This window comes from Varanus komodoensis, unplaced genomic scaffold (genome assembly GCF_004798865.1).
Source record: "Varanus komodoensis strain SLA01 unplaced genomic scaffold, ASM479886v1 scaffold6_2, whole genome shotgun sequence".
Taxonomy (NCBI): domain Eukaryota; kingdom Metazoa; phylum Chordata; class Lepidosauria; order Squamata; family Varanidae; genus Varanus; species Varanus komodoensis.
The window spans coordinates 416,796-438,120 of record NW_025336346.1 but is presented as its reverse complement, the minus strand read 5'-3'; the positions used below and the strand labels follow the sequence as shown (position 1 = coordinate 438,120).

Here is a 21,325-nt window from a genome sequence, read left to right as displayed (position 1 = left end):
CAGGACCTAAAGCTAATGCACTTTAGAGCCATCTGGGACTCATTAGTCACAGTTTTATTTTATTGATTGTGGATTTTAACAAAGCCAAATTCAAAGGTCAGAAATTTAACAGGAAAAGATGCAGTATGGAGTATTATCCTGGAAAATAAGGACAGAAGGAACATAAAAGCTAGCACTAATTTTGAGAAAACTAATTCTGATATGCACTGAAAATATCCAGATGTAAGCACACAATTCTCTGCTCTCTGGTATGTCTTCTGGGACCACCCAAGAACACCAGTCAACCATCCAAGGCATTGGCTGCAGCCACTAGAGGGAGCTCACACAGGAATGCTACTACAAGTTAATGAAAAACAATAGTAGGGGTCTGCCAGAATGCTTACAGTGCCATAACAGTATAACACTAACCCCAAATATTGAACTTAAGACATATTTTATTTTCTTTTTTCTAATCAATATGCTCAATCTGGGACTTTGAAAGCATGGAAACACTGAACAGCAGGCACTTGGATTATCTCCACTATGCATATCGGATGCTTCCCCAGATTCAGGCCAGAACCATTTTAAAGATGTGGAACTGACCCATATTTTGAGAGATGCTTGCCTCTGATGTCTATTATAAACAACTTTTCTATTAGACAGCATTGTGTATTAATTCAGCAAAGGTTTGAGCAGATGTTCCAGCTAATACCATTCTACCACTCCCACTACAACGCCTTCATTTCCAGATGTACCACATTTATTATAAAGAAACTATTTAGAGGACAAAGATTTCCTCTCTTGTACAGCAAGAGGGTATGCCAGTAATTTACTGAGTGGTCACTGCAAAACAGTAACTGTCCAATGAATGCTCCTTTCATCAGAAAATGCTGCCAGTCTGAAAACAATTCACTTAGTCTATTCTAGCTGGATGCTGGCTTGAACAAGGGATTGAGACCTACTGCCTGCACCCTGCTCTCCATTTTTGTTGTTAACAGCCCAGAAAAGGAAGTCAAATTCTGAAACACTTTTTTTTTAAGCCAAAGGCCAAAAGGAAAAATCACCAGGCAACATTTGTACCAGATGCTAGGTGCTTATTGATGCGTTAGGCTCTACTTTATGCTTTATCACTACTTGCTGCTATTTCCTATGGTCAGCAGATACCATTATGTCACAATTGGCAGCAGGTTTAAAACTTCAGATCTTCCATCCAGACCACACAGAAATGTATACTATTACTCACTAGTTACCTTCTTATCCTTTAGAATTCAACACTATAGGAAACCATTCAAAAGCAGCCATGTCAAGTCAAGGAATTACCAGTCTCAGAAGTTGGTTTGCACTTGGACTGCATCTAATCTTCCAAGTCTGGAACCCACTATGAGCAGTCCTCACATTATGGCTGTCTGTACTTAGGAACAGATTGCCATAAAGCCTATTGATTAAAAATTACTGTAGAAAATTGCCATCAGCATAGAGAGAGAGGAAGTTAAACGGGGGGAGGGCCTCCAAAGCATCACCACAGGGAGAAAGAGGAAGCAGAAGGGAGGCCTCCAAAGCCAACTTTGCTGCCCCACCTGTCCAGAGAGGGAAATTTCTCCTGCACTTCCTTGCTGCAAAGAGGCAGCACTAGTGAGTTGGGCAGGTGGGAGCTAGAGATATTTGCAGTTTTTCCACTTTCTCAGGGGTCCTGTGCCCCAACCCCCATTAATATGGAGAACCAACTATATGTGATCCAACTTTCATACAAATTTGACTTAAAGCTGAATTTCTGTTTTCTCAGGGACTGAATTCATTCATAACCCAGGGATGCCCTGTACTTCAAGTTAAAAGGGCAGGATCCTTCACAACTGAAGGTATACATGAGCACCCAAGTGGAAAACTCGACAAAATCCTCTGAGTTCCTTAGCAGGGGCCTCTTTTTATCCCAGAAGCCCACAGGTATTGCTGAAGCACTACAGCCTGTGACAAGTAGCATCAGGTTCTCATAGATGTAGGCATGTCCAATTCTAAACCCATTATTTAGCAAGCAGCATGCCAACTGTTCCCACTGCATTAGCTTGAAGCTTTCACAGAAAGTGCTCCTTGCAACACATTGAACATGAACCCAAGATTGGGGTCAGATAGAAATCCATGTGTTAATCTTCTTAACAGGGTAGACCAGAAGAAGGTAAAAAAGCAAGCATAATGGTAACTTCTAGCTGCTCCAGAAGAATGCTTCTTAAAATGCTGTTCTTGCATTAGTCAGGATGGACTAGAGCTGTACACATGTGACTATACTCACAGCTGATAATCAGCCTGTTTGGTGTCTGCAAATAAAGCTCCTCAGATCTTGTTTGTGGGATGAAATCTCCTTAATATCCGATAAGAATAAACCTATTAAATAAAAGCCTCACCAGCAGATGGTGATAGTTATCTGACTTGTGAAAAAGAAGACTCATGTTTGAGCAGGCAAAGCAGCTTTGTTCAGATTTATCGTCAACTGGCCCATCAGTAACAGAAAGCACCATTTAAATGGAGCCATCAAGTAAGTGAACCCATTAGGTTTTACCCTAGTCAAATTCCATCTATGCATCAGTTATGTGAACAGTCAGCACCTTTGCCCTGCTCATTGCAAAAAGACTGAAAGTAAGATCAGTGGCCTAGGAATGTAGTTTCAATGGGGAAAAACCATACTCCATTTTATTGTAGGCCAGAAGAAACTACCTCTAAATCTGACTATATCTTCCAAAGCACATCCAGAATGGAGATGGCTTGGGGAAAGAAATGGGTTAAAATCAGAAAAATTGCTTTTGCCTCCAAATTCGCCCAGAGTCCCCGGAAAAAAGTGTGTTGTACTGTTTTCTGCATTTTGTTAGTTTCATCTCCACCACCTTTTTAAAGGCTTCTGCTGGGCCTTTCTATATCTCTAATGTAGTCCACTCCGGTAGAAATACTTCCTACCAAAAGTTTGTTTCTTCAGTTTTAAAAAAATCAAAACAGATTCTGTTTGAGTATTCAATAAAAGCAATAACCATCATGGCCCTTCTGTGTGAGCCACCCCCAGTGAAGTAAAAGAAGAGATGGCAAGAAGGGCCTTAGTTTTTCTGAGGAGCTGTGTTTAGCACCACCCTAAGTTCACCTTGCTACTGAACTTCCAATGCCAGGCAAATATGTTTTTATTTAGCATTGTTTTTTATAAGTTACCTTGATTTTATTATTTGATATCTGTGCTGCTTGCTTTGAACACTATGACTTCCTGTCCTAAATATTGAATTTTATAGTTTTATTCTATTTATGGTTTTATCTACTTATGTTGAATGTTTTTACCCTCATTTGTAAGCTGCCCAGAGAGCCCATGGGCTATCGGGTGGCATACAAATGTAACAAATTATAATAATTCTTATTATCGTCATCAATACACCCACTGGCTGTGTTCACAAATAACGATAAGCCATGCTAGAGACTGCTTGCCGTTTTGTGTGAATACAGCAAGCACAGTGAAGTGTGGCATGTTTGGTTGCCATGAATCATCACAAATAGCCAATGGTCTGTTTTAGGGTTTCCATGTTTCCAAATTGCTTGTCATAATGTGTGAAACTAGTTGCAATATTTTTCCTCTGTTTTCCCATTTTTGCAAGGGTGGCCGCTGCAGTATAGACACTCCAGCTGCCACTTTTTGCTGCCCCACTTTGCCTAGCAACTTCTGAGTTGTCAGCAGCAGGAAACTGATTGGTTGTCTCTGTGCTCCCCGCCTTCCGTCCCAGCACACTGTCTGAGGCCTGGCCACGAGCTGCCACCATGCCTGCCATACACACCTGGCCATGTTAGCCTCACCTTCTTGCCTCACTAGAATGCTTGACTTGCAAGAGATCATCTTGCAGGATCTGTCTTGAGAGGCCTTGCCAAGATGTCTGCTTCACAAGAAAGGCATCTCAGTGAGGTGAGATGGCAAGGCAGGTGAGCACTGGAGTGTGCATGCTGGCAGAAAAGAAAGGGAGAGCTTCCAGCAACAGCAACTGTAGGGGCAGCCAAGTGAGGCACTCCTGTGTCACTGTTGCCCTTTGCTGGAGCAGCGCCTAGTAAACGTACTGGCTTCTGTATGCTGGACTGCTAGGGGAGGTAGACCTGGCAACGTGAGCATGTCCTGCACATGTGAGGGGGAGCATCAGGCAAATGTGCAGCAAGGGGAGAGAAGTGTGCCTGTGTATGTGGGCACAGACATGCTTATGAATGGGCATGGTGTGTGGCTGCAGTGGAGGGTTGTTGCTCTGTTGCCCCTGCAAAGCCATTGTGCCACACTAATGAGCAGATGGGGGGCTCCATGGGGCAGCAGAAAAAAAGGTGGCAACTGGCTGGAGGGAGCATGCAGGCCAATGGGGGAGAGACAGGTGAGGCAGGCAGGAGCAGGGTAACCTGGGACTGATTCCCAGGCATGGTGGCTGACGGGAAATGTACCACCATGGGAAGATGGAGGTTTGTGGGAATACTCAGAAGCAGTTACTATGCAAATAGGTGAAAACAGGACAGAAGGTGAGGTGCCATGCCTTGAGGCTACCATGTGGTATTGTTTAGCATTATGTGTGAACATAGCCAGTACCTCATCTTCTGTTTATGGTAAACAGACATCCCCTTCAAGAAGTAAGCACAGATCCAGGAATTTATCAAGTTTTTTATTTTGTTTTTGTTCTGCAGAGTAATCATTGCGACATTTTAATTCGACAGTGTGTCAAAAGAGGAAAGGTAAAGTCATTATTTGCTATATTTTTGTTGGCTCATTAAATATTACATAGTACCATTTTTGGCAGCCCTCAAAGACACACAGAGAGGAGAAGAAGGTATTTCAGAGGGACCTAAATCAAGGAGGGGGTTGGACCCAATGGCCTTCTTGGCCCCTTCCAACTCTATGATTCTATGACCCTGAGAGCCTGATGCCAAAATAATGCAGGCTTGAAAAGGAGCCATACATATGGACATCTACAGTTGGTAGGAATCACCTCCATCTGGTCAGGAAGGAAAGTGTTTGTAAAACAGGCATGTTGGTCATGCTAATGATGTAATACAGATTTGTAATTGGCACATGGGAGGGCAGCAAATAGGCTACTATAAAATTTTCTGGATAATGAAAGAAGACAAGCAAAATGGTTTCTTTGGACTGCCTTGCACATTTAAAATAGTGAATCCTATTCTAATATTTATACTTCAGAATGCCTGAAAATACCAGAGAACTGTAAAGAGCTCAACATTGCCCAAATTTTTTACAAGTTAGTTTTTCAGATGAGTAACCCATGCTTCAGATCAGCTGATAGTAAAGACCAATTTAATAGGCATATATCAGGGCGCAGATGCCTAAAAAAGAGTCTGCAATGAGGCATAAACATGGGAATAATGTTCACCAATTACCTCAAGATAGTGGTGCTCTGTTATTCCTCCAGTCCTCAAAATGAAAATCGTATTTCAAAGCATGCCTTTGTTAGAAAAAACATATAGCCAACTACTTTAAATACTATTACAATTACTGAATAAGATCCAATGGCCTGTTATATGCAGCTTACAGATGATAACTATTAAGAAATTCAACTTCCTCCTTCCTTAAAAATCAGGCTTATCTGCAAAGCTGTTTTGTCCTACATCTACATTTAGTCTTTAGCCCTCTTGTGAATCTTCTGAAGTTAACCATTATTAACCCCCTTCCATCTAAGTCATGCCATCTGAAGATCTCAGAGCATCTTAGTGAACCTACATGGCCTAAAAGGGAAGACATGCCACTTCTTTTACAGCTGGAGAATCACTTAATAAATTACAAGCAAATCCTTGTCCATTACTGGTAATAAGTACCTATCACTTTCTCTTGACCTTCAAGCTGTAAAGCAACACCCATCTGGCTTCCTATGAATGTAATTGTGAACAATGTTGCCAGAAAAACAATTGTGTGAACATGGGAAACTGAAGCAACTCTTGCACGAATGGTGGAAGTTTCAGCAATTTCAGGTAAGATGTATTTTAAGATATAAATGGATGAGAATGGGTAAAAGTGAGATCCTTTGTTGCCAGCCTGCAACAAGACACCTGACTAGCATGCCAAGAAATCCACAGGACAAGACAAATTACAATCACCTGAATTTTCGGTTTTGAAATCTTCCAGGAATGGTACTTCAAATCTTTTACTTCATGTTGACAAGCTCACATGTTTCATCCCTACAATCACAAGTATGACTCGTCAGTCACACACACCTTTTTATATTCTTCCCTCTACTAAAAACACTGGCTCTTTATGGTCAAGAAAAACAAGTGACCCTTTCATTAAAAACAAAAGTTATGGGGAGGGAAGACAGGAAGGAGAAGGTATGCCAGACTGAGCAAGTGCCTTTTGTTTCCTTAGTGTCTGGGAAATCATTTGACCCTTGCAAATTATTCTGGGTTCATCCTAGTGCAGCCTTAGCCCTTTGGCCTCTAGTGCAGTTGGTGCAATTTGCTATTTGTCCATCAGTTCAGGGAGATGCAATATACCCAGAAGAGCTGGCTACTAAGAGAACTTCTCTTTCAGGCCACTGCAAAATTTTCTGCACAAGGCAGTGTCATAGCATTATCACAGCTGCTTCTCCAACTGCAGAGCCAGTGTGGTGTAGTGGTTAAAAGTTCGGGTCTGAGACCTGGGAGATCTGGATTCTAGTTCCCATTCAGCCATGGAGGTAACTGGGTAACTTTGGGCCAGTCACAGACTCTCAGCCCAACTTACCTCACAGGGTTGTTGTGCGGATAAGATTGAGAGGAGGAAAAAAAATTAATGTAAGCCACTTTACTTTTCTTGGAAAAGCCAGGATATAAATATAATTCATACATACATACTTTCAAGCTGAGACCAACAGCCCCTGTTGCACATTGGGGTATGATGGTATACAGGGCCAGAAACTACATCACTGCTGCCTATCCACAGAATTGGAAAGGCCCAGAAGGCCATCAATCCAACCCCCTGCTATTGCAGGCCACTAAGCTACACCATCCCATTCCTAGCTGAAAAGATCAGAAGAAACATCTACAAACCTAGGCCTATGAAAGGTAGTTGGGATGGAGTAAGTTTGTTACCATTTCCACTCCTCCATTGTCAAGCCAGCCCAGATTTCATAATAGGCTTACTTTAGGTAAATTGAAAAATACTTTCATACTTTTCCTGGTTACAGTGTGTTTACAGTATTTGTGAGCATAAGCCACCAAATCTAGGATTTCCTAAGCACTGTAATGGAGGAAGAAACAGATTGATTTACAGAATCAAGATGCGATATGAAATATTAGTTCTCACCTGGATAACTTCTCCATTGGAAGCTATAAGGTCTGTTGGGATGGTGACTCTGAAGGAACGACCCACTACAGCAGAGCTGTCTGGAATTCCCACCACTGCTGGCACACTTTCTCGAAGGTCTGAAAGCACCAAATGCATGGAGGCCTCTAACTGGTTTTCCCAGTCCCGTACAACTTCTGAGGCTTCACTGGGCCAATGGCACTTAACAGTAGTAGTCACCATCAACACCAGCAAAGTCCTCCCCAGTACTGGGGACAGCTGTACAAATCCAAGAGTCATTCTTTCTGAACGTACCAGGTACACTGTTCTATTTAGAAAATGAGATTCAGGGCCCAGTAAGCTATACAGAGCTGTTAGTCACAAGTTCTTCACACCAGCTTCATTGTTGCCAGCTTCGGTACCTGAAAGGGGAACATACACAAGTCATTCAGCAAGTGAAGGCAGACTGTATTATGACCTTTCCTCTGAGTAATGTTTGTCAGCTGGCTTAGGAAATGAAGCCTTTCAGCAGCTGAAGCCTTGGGTTCCTGCTTTTTAAAATCTACAGCTTTTGCACTGGCCCAGAGATGTTTTCATCCAGGGTACAGTTGACCCTCCTCCACTCAAAATGCCCTTATTAAACTTAAACCCCCTTGGGATGGTGTTCCCAGTGAACCCACACCCAGATTACTGATCTGATCTTTACCATTTTGGCTTCAGCAGTGCTGCAGTATCAGATGTTTCTAGGATATTCATTCCCCAAAATCACAAAAGAATGTGAACAAGGGATGAAATAGTGTAACAACTTCAGAAGCAGCTGATATTTCAAGAAAACCGTAATACACTTGAACAAGGAATTTACATGTTAGTTATCAAAATGATTGAGGAATTGTTAGATTGGCAAGAAATAGAAGATTGGCAGCCATTTAGTCCCACTACTCAGGTCTCTGCACACAACAGTTTGCCCTAACTTGCAAGTTTGACATTTTTCTATAACAATCTATAACTCTTTATGCATGAGGTCTCACTTCCTACCTGGGCACTGCTTCGATGTAGGAAATTCCACATACCCACTGTCTTGTTTGGGAGACATACTGTGACAGGTGAGTATGGTGCAGGAACTCTCTACCAAAACAAAGGCTTCCTGTTGCATGTACGTGCGACAAAACTGACAAGCCTGCACACTTCTACAAACACTGAACTTCCTGCACGAGGGTGACAGGAGTGATGGAATTTCATCTTGTGTAAAGCAGCCCCTAGACATTTGCTTTATGTTCTACAGTTATCAGATGTATAAACATAAATCTGTATGGCATGCACTTTCATTCAGTGCTCCCCTTTAAGGCACGCTACCTCCACACTTTACTGTTATACTGAAACAATTTCAAGTATACTTTCATATTCTAAAACAAAGACACGTTTGATGCAACACACAAATAATAAATTCGATTCTGGATCTTTAACAGTCCCTTCATATATTTATATGAATGAGGGCATATTCTAATGTTCAGATCCCATTATAGCAAACAATCAGGCCAGGCATCACACTTTTTAAAAAAGTTTCAAATATGAAGCAGGCTTGTCTCTTTCACTTAATGAAAAATATCTACATCATCAAGCAGTCTCATTATTATAATTTATATAACTACACTGAGCTACGTGCACTTGTTAAAACACAGGCTTCAACCATAGGTAACTCATAAACTAGACTAGTGTTTGCTCTGAAAAACCATCAAAAGCAAGACTTTCAGTGCCATCAAGTAGCAGAAGGCTCCTTTAAATCATAGCACTGGTATCACAACCTTAGGTTCTAAAAATTTCTTATGAAGATGTAACTTGATTCTGGAGGTTTTCTACAATAGACACTTAACTGGGATTAAGCCCTCCTGAACACAATGGAATTTATTTCAGAGTAAATGTGCATAAGGCTGCACCAAAAAGAAGGTCCTGGCAATCACAATTTTTGCTAGGTCATCAAGGGCAGCCAAAATTTGTGAACTGCTACTGAAGTATCATAAGCCTTGCAGGAAACTTTAATTTATGGTGTTCTAAACAAGTGCAACAACTAGATCTCTAACTGTACCAAGGAGAAGTATTAGTAGCAAATATAACATCTGTTCAAGTACAAACAAGTTTTAAAATGTTTTGTCCTGTCTGCAGTGCTACAGCAATGGAAACACATTCAAATGTTAAGGTTTCTACTACTTTGCAAAATACAGTCAAGTGCCTATTGTTACCCTTTAGGCAAGGAGAATGATATATTTGAAACCTAGCAGCCAGGCTGCAGGTGTACTGGTCTAAATAGTAAGTATTTAGCCATAGAATTATGGGTCTTTATTAAAAGCAGGTGCACAGTTTCATCATATGCCATGTGAGTTAAAAGCAAACTGTCCAACTTCATCGAGCAAGCTTTGATGGGCTCTGACATAATGACATGCATCATATATTTATAGATCTATGGCAGGCTTCTCCAATCTGATGCCTATCAGATGTTTGACTACAACTTCATCTCCAGTCAATGTGGCTGAAGAAAGGCTAGTCAATGGTAAGTCAACATAAGCTTGTAGTATTCACATTTTGACTGTTAAAAATATCTGTTGACAAATCTACACATTAGCCATCAAACTGAGAATAGCAAGGAAATCTGGGTAAATTAATTTCTGCAATAAGCACATTTATGTGTTAGGTTGAAATTTTTTATTTAAATAAAAACATACTACAAGGGGTAATACAAAGCATTACGGTAAATATAGGTGCTAAGAGTTAACCAGGATGTCAATAGTGGCATTCAAAATATATTCCTAGTACATATATTTATGCAAAGTGTGTCTTAAAGTTACTTATTTGTACCCTCAGTAAAAATTATATTTTTCTTTTCTTTTCTAAACTGCCCCATAGCTGAAGCTCTCTGGGCAGTTTCCAACAATCTAAAATTAAGAGTTGCTTCCCAGCTAGACTGGCTCTATACTGCTGACAAGCCTTTTAAAACTGATATTAAGTTAGCAGATATATGATATATGCAACAACGAAGTGCCTTTTTCACAATCACTTCTCTGATCATTTTTTGTACTCATTCCACACTGACAACCTGATGAGCATCTCTTATCAGCAGTAGGAAAATCTGCCCCCTGAGAGTAATCTAGAAAGAAAGAAAGTCTTGACTGCTTAAAACTGTGCACCCAAGAAAAGGAAATAGGCATTTATTTCTATTCTTGCTATTTATTGAGATCCTTGACAGCCACCTCTAAATCACTTTGTATTTCTCTTGCTTAACATTCTGCACATATTATTCTATCAGCAACAGAAATGATGGAAGAGTGGTTAGACCCGAAAAAGGGAAGGATCACGTCTAACTGGATGTAGTACTGCACCAATAATTTTGGCTCAGAGGTTTATGGGTTGGACACCATACATCACTAAACAGCTGCTTCTTTATACCCTCATGCTAGCAGAAGCAAGTTGAGGCCAGTTCTAACTGAAGTTTAGTTATCGAGTTTAAAAGTGAGGACATAAACACAACTAGGGCATGAAAACAGCTTTCCTGAGCACAGAAGTATGAAAGGAAATGTAGAGGAAAAGATGAAGGCAAATGTAAACAAAAATGTTTACCAAAGGATTGCCAAAATGGCTTAATACTGTACCTCCAGTCCCCAATTCAGACAGTCTACTAAGAAGGGTATATCGGAAAATGGTACTGAGAGGTCCAAGAGACTCAACAGGCTCTTACTGCTCCATCTGTTTCTCAACATACATCATCCATCAGCATGACCAAGGTAATTCTTGTGCCAAATCCAGGCTTGACAACAAAGTAAAGCGTTCTTGCAGCTGAATGGCCACCTCATACTCAGACATCTTTTTTCAGAATTTCTAAATCTAATGCAGGTTTTTTTCAGGAGTGATCCTATCACCATTTCTTCCTTTAAGAAAGCTGAGACTACTTCTCTGGAGGAGATATTTACTACTTGTTGGAATCAGCTAGCAGAGTCTTTTCACTTGATGTAATAAAGGGAAATGGTTGCATGAACCATGGTTGTCAGTGAAGCCATGAAATCCAAGCTATTTCAGATTAAGAGGCCCTTTTTACCAGCTTATAACAAGCAGCTTTGAACTACAGGGGTCTGTAGCAAGGTCATATGCAAGACAAGCCCCAAACACACATATTTAATCACCTTTCCACCTGCAAATTCAGTGGTATGATGGTGGCAGAGCTGCAGCCTGAGTGAAGTCTGGGTGACAGTGCAGATCCCTGAAGCCCAAAGGATGCTCATTCCTGCCCTAAACAAATGTAGTTGTAGAGTACAGTACACCTCTTGTGGGTTGGATAATGGTGCTACATAGTTTAAAGGCTTTAGATGGGAACCAATGTTTTAATTGTTATAAAAATCAATATGTACTGCTGTCTAGGAAATGCCTACAATTTACAAAATTTAAATATCTATTTAAAATTAGATTTTACAAATTAGTTTGTAAAATCTTTTTCATTCTGAATTCTATCTCAAGGGTCTATTACTTTGTACATATGCCTCACAATATGTGACAGATACCAGCTTTTTAAAAAGCTTAGCTAATTCAATAGTTAAAGTGATGTAAGTCCATCCACCTTCAGCATGTTCTTTTAAGTGTTAGGAACAAAGATCTACAAGTAGCAAGAAAAAGGAAAGGAGTCCCTGCAGTTTTTACCCTGTTAGCCCAAAAGCTGTAAGAGGGTGGTGCTCATCTCTGTCTCCTACAAGTAGGACCTGAAATTAAATGCTGCAGTGAATTTCCATACAGCTCTAGGCCTCCCACATCATCACTTGAATTGCCACTATGTGAAAATACCCCTTACTTTTTAGCTCAGACTCACAACTAAAGGAAACATGGAGCAGTTTTGGTAGTAATACTTCATGAGATTACCAAAAACGAACAACCCCCCCCCCACACACACACAAAACCCTTTAACCAGGTGGCCTTTTATTCTTGGTTGGGTCTTTTAAATGGTCTTTTACTGTTTTAATGTTTTAATGCTATTTTAAATTAATGTTTAACTCTTGTTAGTTGTTTTATTTATTGTATTTTATTGTTTTTACCTTTTGTAAACTGCTTTGGCTATGGGTGGTAGAGAAATTTAATAAATAATAAAATACGGAGGAGGAGGGCTCTGTTCATACTATGGAAATAAATGCTTTATTACAAACACATCAACTACAAGCAAAACTACTCTGAAAGAACAGATCAATCTTAAAACAAAATTGGAAATAACAGAACATAGCATTGGCCCCAAGAAGCCTTTAAAACATTTCCTTCCAAAATTATGTGAAGAACTTTCCATTTTCATAGGACCAGACAATATATATATATATTACAATAATATATATTATATATTATACATGTCTCAATCCCACTGCAATTAGGTCGCATTAAAGCTTTTACAGAAAACCTGCTCCAAGCCACAATGAACACATCCTTATTCAAATGACCTTTAATACAAATTGTTCCAAGATGAATATACAGAACACAAGCTCATGTAGATCTTTGTGTATAACACTCATCAGTGATGCTAATATGCCTTGACAAACTAGCCTCTCCTGAACCAGTTTCTGAATTTATATATTAACAGAACTCAGTCTTTCATAGAGCTTGAAAGCTAAACTGGGAGGTCCTTTCATCTGAAATTTCTTCTTAATCTAAATTATTTTCCTCATCACTCTAACACAAAAAGTATGTAAGATCTTTAGACCAAAGTCCTACTAAATGGAAGTTTTACACTGTGACTCTCTGGGATGTTTTAGGGCCAAGGTTACTATGCAAATATTAGTCTTGCTAATCACATTTCTAGGTATGTAATCAAGTAGACTAGAGAAGGACACCAGATAATGAATGTTCTGAAGTGAAAAACATGCAGTACTTCAAACATCTCTGGTATTGTGCAAACAGGCAAAGGCACAACATTATTTTTTTAAGTAGAACATCTTGAACAAAGAAATCGCCAAAATAAGGGCTGTTTTGTAGATGGCCAAGTGGATTTGAGTTATACAACAGTATAGTCACTTCCAAATTTCTTTAATGAAAGCATTAGGTTGAGAACCTAATGAAAATAGGTTGAGAACACGTTTTTATAGGAACAGCCCAATTCATTTATTCTTAGCAACCTATCTTGAAAGTGTCACAAAACTGTTGTTTTGACAATGGACTAATGTGTCTACCTCTCTAGAAATTAAAATAAATCTATTTTATGTATTTATACTATCTGTCACTGGGGCTCATATGTACTATCAAGTAACTGTCGCTTCTAAATAAATAAGTTATTTATGGTGGGCATGTTGTGAGCTGAGCCGGCTGGAGCCGGGGGTCAGACTAGATGGCCAGGGAGACCCCTTCTGACTCATTCTGTTTCTGTGTTTCTAAGTTACCAACAATATGTGAGGAAGATAATATTTCCTATCTAGTACAAAATATGTTTTAAACACCATATAATCAGAAGTTCTACAGTATCCTAAATTTTTCATATTTTGTGTTTAGATGCCATTAGAATACAATTAAATCCATGGTGTATATATTTAAAGATACAATTTAAAGTTAATTCCAATTTTAATGTTGCAATGTCTGTTTAGCAATTTCTCTTTGGCATTTTCCTTATTAGTGTTTCAGTGGTAGAGTACCTCCTTTAGCACATGGAAGTCCACCGTTGGCTATTTAACCCTAGCAGAAGCCTAAAACAGATTATGACTCAAATAAGCTGCTCTGACTGGGTTTGGATGATACAATAAGCAAGCCATGGACACCTTGGTCAAGACTTACACACTTCAGCTCCTCACAAGTATATTAACCTAAGATGCATTGTTGCACTATGTGAACAGGAAAAGTGACTCATTTGTATGTCATCAGCAACCCAGTCAAGGAACACAAGGTTGCTGAAAATGAAGTGGAAGAAGTAAGTATGCTGTTCCCAGTGTGTGCCTGCTCTGATAAATAAATAAGGGATACCATAGGGTGGTAGGGTGTTTATTCTGGCACCTGCGCCCAGAACTCTACAGTGTCGGGAGGGAACAACCCAAAGTTTGAACTCATTGGGGTTTTTTTGCTGGAGCAGAAAAGTACACAGGAACCAGCACACACACTTGCTCCTGCTACATTTCCAACAATCCACATTTTTGTTTAATTCAAAAAATATATAAAATAAATATAAACCATGATTTAACAACAACGTGCAAGCTGGATTAATGTTGACAATACTGGGCTAGGTAGTCCAATCATTAAATTCATTGACTGGATTCACACAATTACAGAAATTTGCTTGGTTTGTCTTGTTTCCTCTCCTCATGTGTGCCAGTTGTGAGCCTCTTGATTAGCCTTGTTACCACTGCTAGGCATGGATTGTCATGATGTCTAAACCTGGTATGCATGCACGGATGGGATGGTTTAGAAGTCATTCTGAAACCCAGTGCTTGTTCTAGGATTTCAGGGTACAACACATCCCAGCCACTCAGTCAATTTAGGCATCCCGACAACCTGTGTAGTGAAGGTCACTAAGCTAATTAGGCAGGCTGTGACCAGCACACATCAGGGGAAATAAGCCACTCCTTCCTCTGTGCCTGTGCAAACCCAAGTAAGCCCAGAGTAAGGCAGTTGCCAATGTCCCTATGCCTGTTCTTCAAGTGAACCTGCACTTACTGAGAATTCTGCACAAGCGCTGAAGCCCATAGTTAAATTCCCCCTTGATGCAACACTGCTTGGACTGGCTTTGCTAACAGGTGTGTAAGAGCTATGTAACAGTAAGAAGGACTAGTATAAATTGGATTGTGTATAAACCAAGCAATACCATGAAGACAAGCAGTGCTTGTTTCGAGTCACTCAAATTTTCTATTTATATGACTACTGGGAAATGGACATGAATAATGAAACAAACAATACACATCCCTTCCAAATTCTGCTGCAGTAGCCTGTTTATACCATTTAAGACAAAGTTGCTAGTAACTGTGCAAGACACCATTCTGCTGCTCTGGCAAGAAAGATGCATCTAAAAATCTGGGTGGTGATGTAGAACATGGACTAGGTCTTCAGGAACATCTTGTTACAAGTGATTTCACAAGTAATGCAGGCTATGACCAGCACATGAAAGTAGTCTTAAGAGTCTGGTCTTTTCAGAGTACATCTGCAAGCATGAACTAAAGATGCAAAGATGAACTAAAAGCTAGTTCAATAAACTAATCAGAACATACATAAGGCTACTTCATCATGGATCTCGTCCAAATGTGAAGAGAGTAAAGAAAGGATGGGGGAGAAGAGGGGTGACTTTTATTAACATAAACTCGAACAAAATAGTCTGTTTTTGTTTTAATCAACTGAGTTAAGTATAATTCATAAGATCAATATATCTTGTTTCATCAAGTTGACTTCAAGGCAATTCGGTTTTGTGTTTGTCAATGTAACCAACAAGTGCAGACCCTATCTTTGTCTTATATGTAAGCCTTTGGGGCAGGTTGACTGCTCTTGGTAATCAGCCATGCCTTCTGTGGCAACCCATTTATGGTGGTGCCTATTACTTTCTCAGCTTTCCAGATGAGCCATGGCTGGACAGGATGATCCACCCAGGTGTGGGGAAATGCATTTCTCCATGCTGTGGGGAAATCAAGATAGTCTTACCCCTCTGTGCATACAATCGGAAGGCTTGAATTTCTGTGTTACCAGGGGAATCAATAAATGATCACACCATCATGAGACATGTGGAATAATGCTAGGAAGCAGGAGTAGAGCCCTATGTGCATAGGGTCTGTGGTTTCCTTCCCTCACGCTCCCCTTGGCTTCTTGTTGTATTTTTAATAGGGCACATGCCTGAATTCCTGAGGCACCAATACTTTGCGTTTAGTCAGAGCCAGCATAGTATATGGCTACAGTGCTTGACTTCAATGTGGAAAACAATGAGTTTTAGTTCTTGTTAAGCTATGAGGTTGAAAATCTCTCTCAGCACAACCTCCTTCTCAGACTGGGAAAGCTGAAAGCTGCTTGGAGCTCACTGGAGTAAGGACAAGGAAAAGTAGCACAAATATATTCTTATGTGTTACAGGGAACTGGGAAGGGAAAGCATGTGCCTGTGCTTTATACTTGAGGATGGTATGTCCCTACATAAACTACATGTATGATAGTTTATGCTATCCCAAGCAGAGTCACTCTAAACCCAGTGCTACTAGGTCCCACTTATTTCAGAGGGCATTAGTCACACACTGTATTAGTAAAACAGGGAGAAAAATGCACTATGGAATAGTCATTTTGACCTTGCCTAATACTGAATGTAGAAGTCAAGTATTTGGCTCATAAAATCTGAAGAGGGGCAATAGTTTAATAAGGCACTGAAAGTAGAATATGAAAATTACATACAATTTAAAACAAGTTTATTGAAATATAATGTACAGTGTACATTAAGATAGTAACAAAGCTTACTGTTAAGTTAGTGAGAAAGTTTATTAAAATGTAAATGCAAATTCATTCCTCATTCTGCCCACACCTACATTTCAGGGTATGAAAAGACAGAAGATTCAGATTTTGAATTAGGGAGAAAATCTAGAGATGCCAACCACTACTATGCAGCTTGGCCATAATATATTTTCTTAAATGCAGGGAGAGTTTCACAGTGGAAATGTGTAAAATTATTTATTTATTTAAAGCATTTTTACCCTGTCCTTTACCGGCATCTCAGAAAGTGGTGCAGTATATGACTGAGATCTGAGTGGTGCAGTATGTGACTGAGGCACAATCCTAAAGCAGGAGGAAAGGAGAGAGGGATGCCTACTGTTACAATGTCATATATGTTGCTGGGTACACTCATGGAAAGCTCTGCTGGTGCAGTTGTTCTGCTGATGTCCTGCTATCAGGAATGAGGGCCAAAACAGGACATTTTGGGAGTATGTTCAGGATTCGCACAATCCTAAGAGCCTTTGCTACTTGACACAACATGAAAATAGGCCCTAAGATATGCCAACCCTGGAGCTAACATATGCAATTCCCTCCCCACAAGTGGAGAAGAAACAACTGAATAATGGCAAAGAAAGCCCTTTCTGCTTTGAGCAAGCCAGTAGGCTTTAAGGAAGTGATAGTAAGTTCTGCCACAACATCTTCCCTGCCAATAGGATTATTCTGTCTGATATTCTGGGGGATGAGGATATATGTAAACACAGCCCAACACATATTACAGCAGTTTTTGCAGAACATGGGTAGGAGGATTTTTCTGCTTGTGAATTTCCAAGGGGAAGCTGGTTGGCCATGGTGCAAACAGAATAGTGAACTAGATGGACCTTGGTTTGATCCAGTATGGCTTTTAATGTTTTCATTAACCAAAGCTTTATATATTCTAAGTGTCAGCTGAATCTTAGCAGGGAACAGAGGCACAGCCATGGTGAGGGAGCTAAAGTGATCCAAAGATCAAATGGCACCCCAAAAAGCATTTCTGGAACCCCTTTTTGTTCAACTTCTGAATATCATTAAAAACATCATTTACAGCTCCTTTTGCATTCTTATGTGTGATTTATGTCATAAGAACATATGTTTGCATGTCTGAATCTGTAAAACTTTACAATTTTATAACTGAGAAGTACTAGTGTTGACTGAACTAAGCATAAACATTACATAGATCAGTACCCTCATCTATTTTGTTTGCTTTTTTGTTGACAGTAACAATTTTCTGTTGGAGCTCTGGATCCCCTTCTAAGTCCAACCTGTAAATAATTTTTTTTTTATTTCAAAGTGATTTGAATAGAAACCGATTTTTTTTACTGGCAATTACAATGCATTCTAAAAAATATCAATACTGTTAGGCAGGGCTTTTTTTGTCATAGAACGCACCGGAACGGCGTTCTGGCACCTTTTTTCGACAGATTTTTCCATGTGATTTTGAATCGCCCTGTCGGGCGTAGCAGGTTGGTGGCAAAATCATTAAAATAGTGCATGCGGGCTGCTTGTGTGTCCGCGCTGGTTGTGATGGTACTGCTCGGCTTGTGACACTGCTCGGCTTGTGATTGATCATGTGGTCGCGCACTGAGTGCTTACTGCAGGCAGCGACCATTGTTTCATTACACAGTGCTGGTGTGTGTAGAGTGACTGGCTATGTGCAAAAGGTAAATAATTTCTTTATTTTAAAAAAAGTTGGTGAATTGAACATCTTTTTTTAATTTTTAGTGTAAAAGTGTGACCCCAAATTTAAAAATGAAAAACATTACTAATTACTTCTCAACCACTGGTCCTGCTAATAAAAGATTACCCTGGAAAAAATCCTAAATAAAAGATTAACAAGATGTGAGTTCTGGCTTTTTTTTTTTTTTTTTACAAAAAAAGCACTGCTGTTAGGGTTCAGTGGGTCCAAGCATATCAACATTTCAATAGGGATAAATTAGCCTGCAGAAGTTCAGTAAGTTAAACATATGTTTTTAAAAAACTAAGGATAAGTGAAGATAAATGGGGTATTACAGCCTAACTGATCCTATGTTTCTTCAGTACATGCATTTTACAAACATCTCAAACAGTACTGGACTCACAGCAGGTATATTACCATTTGGAAGATTAAATAATATACATTAGTTCAAAAGTCACCTTTCTTGCCTCTGCCCTGAAGCACAGGATCAAAATAATCCAAATGTTATTTTCAAAGACCAGAACAAGAAGCAAAGCCAACCTCTCATCAGCCATCAACTAAGGTATGTGCTCAGAAGCCTCAGCTTTGGAAAACTGCTCATCATTGATGCACTCCAAGACCAACATCCCAGGTGACTGCTGGAGACACCTACACTATAAAAGCACGGAGCCTTATGTCCCATTCCTCTTGCCATCACCTCTACACCTAAACCCCCAATATCAAGCTTTGTACTCTTTTCTTACACTGCTCTAGATCTTGGAAAAGAAAATCGTCTATAATCATACAATTATAAAAACAGAAGCAAATAGTTCTGTGAGAGAATACTCTTGCAAAATATGTAAAGTATATATAACCCTGACATTTGCTCACAGACCTGGAGCTTTACTTCCACTTTGCTTAGCACAAGCATGAAACTGAAGGACCAAATCTAAACTGAGTAGGATATTTTATTTCCTTGTTGTATTTATATCCTGTTTTTTCCTTTCAAGGAACTCAAGGCAGCTTATATAATTTTCTTTCCCCTCTCAATCTTATCCTCACAACGACTCACAACAACATTGTGACTGGTGCAAAGTGCCATGCACCAAGATTTCCTCCCTTCATACATTCAAGGCAACAAGCTCTTTAATTCACTAAAGGATAACCAATAAATGTACTGCATGCATTCACCACAGAACGTATCTCTGAGCATGCACAGAGAAGTTTGTTGAACCCATTCTAAGCAACTACTTTCAGAAACCCTCCTGTTGAATGTGTCTGGGCCCTATCCCTTCTGACAGGCCCATCTGGAAGTGAGCACTCCTCTTTTCTCTACTTGGCTGGCCCTTCTTCTCCTGACACTGTGTCATCAGGTTAAAAGTCATACCAGTTTCTGAGAGCTCCTCTCCCATGCCCCCACCCAACAACTGTGCATCCTGGTTATTCTCAGAGCCTGCCTGAGCACTTGGGGAGAATGCCCTTGAGATAAGCACCACTTCTTTCATTTCAGAGTCTGGAGCCCCACATTTTCAAGATCTCCCCATCTACACCCCTTCATTCTCTGACTTGGAATTCAGATTGGTGCAACCTGTGAGTGCGCACCAAGAACAACTGCCACCCTCATTGCCAGTACAGTCACCCAGTGAGCTCCAAGGCTGAGGGGCAACTGGATCTCCTGAGTCCCAGTCCTACCCCTTTAACCACTACACCAGTGAACCACTGAAATAATAGGTGTTCAAGTGACAAATCACCAGGGATTTTTACAGTTCTGTTAAATGATATGCACAAATTTTTCCTACATTACCTCAATCTTATTCCAAAGAGTCAAAGCAGCATGTAACAGCTACTCAACCCATATATGGCAAATGGATGGAGAAGGTAGTAAGAAAGAAGTCACCAAGTATAATTTTACTATGTTGTAAATGTATGAGAAAGACATTTTCTGGCCTTTAACAAAAGTCAGTTGGCTAAAGCATGATTCCTGCTGAACCATACTCAACATGTAAGAAGGCCTTTGCTTTAGAGGTCAAAGCTAATTTAGTATTGCACTTAGTAGCTCAGTAGAAGCCAATATTATCTATGGAATATACTGCAGTATAATATCCTGCCCTGTAAATAGCACAGTTAATGTTGACATTTTACTCACCAGACAAAACTGAAAAAGGATATACTGATAGGCAAAGATTGGCCCAATATTCTCTGCTAAAACACGTGGTGATGCTTGGAAGTTTCCTTTTTGCTACTTCAATGCTAAAAATTAAGCAGTTTGGTTACAGTTCCTGTACAGTATTGGTTCTGATTAACAAACATCTGCAGAACAGAATCAAGGAAAACTGAGGGGCAAGAGCAGGGTTTTATGCACATAGAATTTAGCAGAAACAAATGCAGCAGAATCCCAAGAATTTCTGCTTTTACGTTACTGCTCTTCATGATTTGTAGTGTCTATAAAAAGGATTACATTTATAAATGACACCCTTGATCTAACTCTGATTTGCCTTTTTATTCCTGCCTTTCTGTGTCCCAAAACTTCACCTATCATAGGCAAACACTTCCTTTCTATTTCTGTCTATGTCCAAAGCTTCTGCCTCCAGTGATTTCCTGTAAGTTTCCTTGAAAACTGTAATGCCCTCTTTCTCTGTATTTCATCTTTCAGTTGCCTGCTGTAAACAAGCAGATGTTACTGCTGTATCTCACAGAATCTGTCTGTCCATTACCTGAAGACAGGAGGCTGCAACAACTAAAGTCACTAAATAATTCAACAAGTTCAGCACATTGTTATAAGAAAAAGTGCCATTGGCCAGAGTAAGTAAACTATCATTGCTTGAACCATTCTGATCTAAATGACTCTCCACTACACATTTCCTGTTTTTAGGTTACAGGGGACTAGAAGAGAAAGCAGGCTAGTGATTAATGCAGATTTTCCACTGCTGCCTGTTGGTCAATACTGTTTACACTACTTCAAGTTCATAGGCTCTTCTTTTTATATACAGTGGTACCTCGGCTCA

At 39.9% G+C, this 21,325-nt stretch overlaps 1 protein-coding gene and 1 long non-coding RNA gene across 7 annotated transcripts in view; one reads left to right on the top strand and one right to left on the bottom strand.

Moving 5' to 3' along the window:
- Positions 1-21,325, bottom strand: part of DAG1 (dystroglycan 1) — a 100,795-nt gene that overhangs the window by 30,001 nt on the left and 49,469 nt on the right. For 5 of the 6 annotated variants that reach the window (XM_044451688.1, XM_044451683.1, XM_044451684.1 and 2 more), the window contains exon 2: positions 7,259-7,659. In XM_044451688.1, coding sequence (XP_044307623.1) covers positions 7,259-7,537 — 279 coding nt within the window. In that variant the 5' untranslated portion in view covers positions 7,538-7,659. Of the gene's footprint in view, positions 1-7,258; positions 7,660-7,943; positions 9,154-21,325 lie in introns of those variants that run through there. The other variant, XM_044451682.1, reaches the window with a different exon arrangement.
- Positions 4,260-21,261, top strand: LOC123034349. The gene is made up of 4 exons (XR_006416728.1): positions 4,260-4,701; positions 5,822-5,949; positions 9,691-9,782; positions 20,974-21,261. It is a non-coding gene; the product is annotated as an uncharacterized LOC123034349 (long non-coding RNA).